Below are 3,959 nucleotides of genomic sequence, written 5' to 3'. Positions count from 1 at the left end.
GAGCTGGTCAATGATCAACCGATCTGACAAGACATGAAGCAATGAGTGAGACACAGCAGGTCAAATATAATACCACCGCGGCAATAATATCTATTCTATCTATTCTATCTATCTATCTATTTTTAATAGTTAAAACTATTTTAGAACACTTCGTACTTGAGGTCAAGCCAAACTCTGTCAAAATAGAATATTGCTTACCTATCTCACCTGCAAGGTTTGTTGTGATCACTTATTGTATCACTTCAATGTGTCGGATAGATTCATCAGAGAGGTCGGGTACATATCTGACTTGACATCCACGACAATAGCGATCATCTTTGAGAATGCCAATGCATCTTGCACCTGCCATTCACGATTTTAATTTAATAACATTTGTGCATACTGCAAAGCTAGTTTAAAGAAAATATAAAGTTTCCAGTCCAGTACATGCTTTGTTTTGAATTGTTTGCTGCTCAAGAAAAGGTGATTTGTCTACACCTAACCTCCTCCTAATACTTGTTAAAAGTGGGTTTTCCCACTTGATTTGCATAATCCCACACCTTACCACATCAAAATTGACAGAAATCAAATCTGGAGAAAGCTCATAAAAGAGACGGTATAAATCTCGCCCCAATGGTGATATAATACCACTCCAACATAAATGAGCCATTTCTGATACCCAAAACTCTGGAGGAACTTAACTCAGAACTAAGAAACTTACAATGGAATAAGATTGCAGTGATAACAACATAATGTATGAAAAATTCTTTAATGTTAAGTAGTAAGAAAAATGGCTTGTTTGTGAGTAAATAATTATGAATGATATCTTTGGTAATGATCAATTCTAAGAAGTAGAGGTGACATGGTTTTTAAAAAGTTGACGTGTACCATTATCCATAAATGAAGATAGAAAAGTGAAGAAGAAAAAAATAAAGCATATTCTCGGTGGACTTGGAAAATGCTGTGGCTAATGTCATAAAAAACACTATAGTTTCACTTTTTAAAGAGTTCTGCATTAGGTTGTTAGTGTTAGAAATATGAAAACGTTCCCTCGTGTGGCAAGGTATATATCATTAACATGCAAAATGGGCGCTGTCTTGAGCTGCTGCCACTGCTAAATGTCTCTCTCAATTTGTTGTGTTTAAATGGATATTTGTTGCCAGATCTTCATGAATTTCTACAAACTACTAGAGCTAAGGGTAGTGACAAACCTGACTGACTTTTAAAAGGATTGTAGCTGGATAAGTACTGAAATTTCATGATGAAATTATTTTCTATTTTTCCAATATTGGTACTGTGTCTGTATTTTCACATACTTGGTTCATTGAACCTATATCTCCATCACTGGATACACTCTCAAGTGGAGGGATCAATAACTTCCTCAACTGATAACTCAATCACTTGCCCACTTGAGCACCTCAAGATGAATGGAACCAGTCCACTTCAGTTATCAAGTACTGTAACTACTCAGGTTCAGCCCAATGCTGGCCTACTGCAGTATAGTAGACATGAACTCATAACACTACGTAAAGGTGTTGGTAACTGGATAGCACCTACCACCTATGCTAATCTTAAGAACTTTGGCATTTTTCGACCCAGGGGTATTCGTGGTGGTGTACGCACTCGTCGTCAGACCCCAAAATTTGAAACAACAAACAGTGCTCAAGAAAACTCCTCAGAAAGATCAATACCAGTTTTGTCATCTCATAGACCCTCTCCACTAGAACTGAACATGTTGAAAAAAGATCTGATCGGAATCTAATGATTAGAAATGCATCTAATCTTCGTCCAATAGCACGTACTAAACCATATTCCAATCTTACTGTCCATCACTGGAATGCTAACCGTATAACAAATAAAACAACAACTCTGGTTGATCATGTTATTGAGTATGATGTCGACATAATGTTCATTACCGAAACTTGGCTTGCTGAAAATGACTTGGTCGTAATTGGCGAGTGTAAACCCCTGGTTATGAGTTTTGAATTCCCCAAGAGGGGTGGCCGAGATGGAGGTGGGATTGGCGTTTTGTACAAAAAGACACTCAATCTGATCATTTCTCACACAGGTTTCAACTCTGTGAATTTTGAACATTACGCTGTCACATTGAAAAACTCAATCCAGTTCATTGTTATATATCATCCTCCACCATCCAAAGTTAACGGTCTTAAAACTTCTGAATTTTTGGATGACATTGAAATGTTTCTTGATGAACTGTGTGTTGTTCCAGAATCGCTTGTGCTTATCGGTGATTTTAACGTACATATGGATAGGCCTGACAAGTGGGACACAAAGAGGTTTAATGATAGCTTAATGACCACTGGGTTTCGTCAATTTATTGACAAACCCACCCACAAGTCGAATCATATCCTTGATTTACTTATTACAAGGGAAACTGATGATCTTATTCAAGTACACGACGTCCATCCTGAGTTTTACTCTGATCACCATATAATCACTTGCATTGTTAAGTGTGCCAAACCACCTCCGTTGAAGATTGTTACAAGTTCTCGTCCTTATGGGAAACTGGACCCTGATTTGTTCAATCAACTACTTAAAGATCGCTTGGTTGATTTCCCCTACGAATCTAATGACCCCAATGTCTTGGCTGAGGCTTATGAGACTATAACGTCATCTGTCCTCGATGAAGTGTGTCCAGTCGTTACTAAAGAGCGTACCATTAGGCCGCAGTTACCTTGGTACAATGAGAATGTCCATATCCAGAGACGCGAGCGCAGAAGACTTGAACGAAAATGGCGGAAAAGTCGGAAGGAAGAAGATTATGAAGCTTTTCAGACCCAGAAAGAACTTGTTAATAAATCAATCATCACAGCTAAAACTGAGTACTTTTCGGACAAATTTTCTAACGCTAACGCAAAGGATATGTATGCAACAATCAATGGACTTCTGAATAAATCAACAAAAGCTCTTCCTGCTTTGGAATCCAAATCTGAAAAAGAACTGGCGGATGACTTTCTATCATTTTTTATATCTAAGGTTGAGAAAATCAGAGCTAATGTTGATTTTGTTGATCAGGGAAACATCACTGATCCTAATCAAGTTATTTGTACAAGTATGCATGGCTTTGAATCTCTAGAAACAGGTGATGTTGAGAAGATTGTTATGAAGTTCCCCAGTAAGACCTGCTCCTTGGACACACTGCCCACCTGGCTAGTCAAGGACAATTTGGCTATTTTAATACCTATAATAACCAAGGTTGTTAACAGTTCTCTGTTTTCTGGAACATTCCCTGACACTCTTAAGCAATCTATAATAACACCTGTTCTAAAGAAATCAAACCTTGATCATAACATTCTTAAGCACTACAGGCCCGTGGCCAATATCAAGTTCTTGTCAAAGGTCATCGAGAAAGCGGCGTCATGTCAAGTAGGTAGCCATATAGACAGGAATGATCTGGGCGAAAGAAATCAGTCTTCCTACAAACAGTTTCATAGCACGGAAACTGCTCTGCTAAAGGTGAAGAACGACCTTCTCCAGTACGTTGACGACAGCAAGACTGTACTGTTGGTGCTACTTGACATGTCGGCCGCTTTCGATACGGTTGACCACCCCATTCTCCTTCAGAGGCTTAGAGATAGGTTTGGAATGTGTGATTCCGTTGTTTCCTGGTTTCGATCTTATTTTGAAAACCGTACCACCAGGGTGTCCATAAAGAATGCCTTATCCAATGAACACGTCCTCACTTATTCTCTGCCTCAAGGGTCTATCATAGGTCCTCAAGGTTTTATATTGTATATTTCACCAATAGGGATATAATTCGCCGTCATAATATTAGTTTTCACTGCTATGCAGATGACATCCAATTATATGCTGCTTTTGATCATAAAGTCCCGGGGAGCGTGAACGGACCATGGATCGTATTACCAATTGCATATCTGATCTTAATATGTGGATGTTGCGCAACAAACTGCAATTGAACCAAGAAAAACAGAGTTTTTTGTTGTTGCGGGCCCAAGAGT

The 3,959-nt window shown here is 38.7% G+C and overlaps 1 protein-coding gene across 1 annotated transcript; it reads left to right on the top strand.

Annotated features, from left to right (window-relative positions):
* Positions 1 to 1,740: 1,740 nt before the first annotated feature.
* Positions 1,741 to 3,756, top strand: LOC140147039 (uncharacterized). The gene has a single exon (XM_072168812.1). The coding sequence runs from the start codon at positions 1,741 to 1,743 to the stop codon at positions 3,754 to 3,756; it is 2,016 nt and encodes a 671-aa protein (XP_072024913.1).
* The last annotated feature ends 203 nt before the right edge of the window (positions 3,757 to 3,959 follow it).

The sequence above is a fragment of the Amphiura filiformis genome, chromosome 3, assembly GCF_039555335.1.
Source record: "Amphiura filiformis chromosome 3, Afil_fr2py, whole genome shotgun sequence".
NCBI lineage: Eukaryota > Metazoa > Echinodermata > Ophiuroidea > Amphilepidida > Amphiuridae > Amphiura > Amphiura filiformis.
This window is presented reverse-complemented; position numbering and strand designations above follow the sequence as displayed.

Bases quoted from the DNA above. Each gene is read 5' to 3' on its own strand.
- LOC140147039 (XM_072168812.1), top strand. From the start codon at position 1,741: ATGATTAGAAATGCATCTAATCTTCGTCCAATAGCACGTACTAAACCA.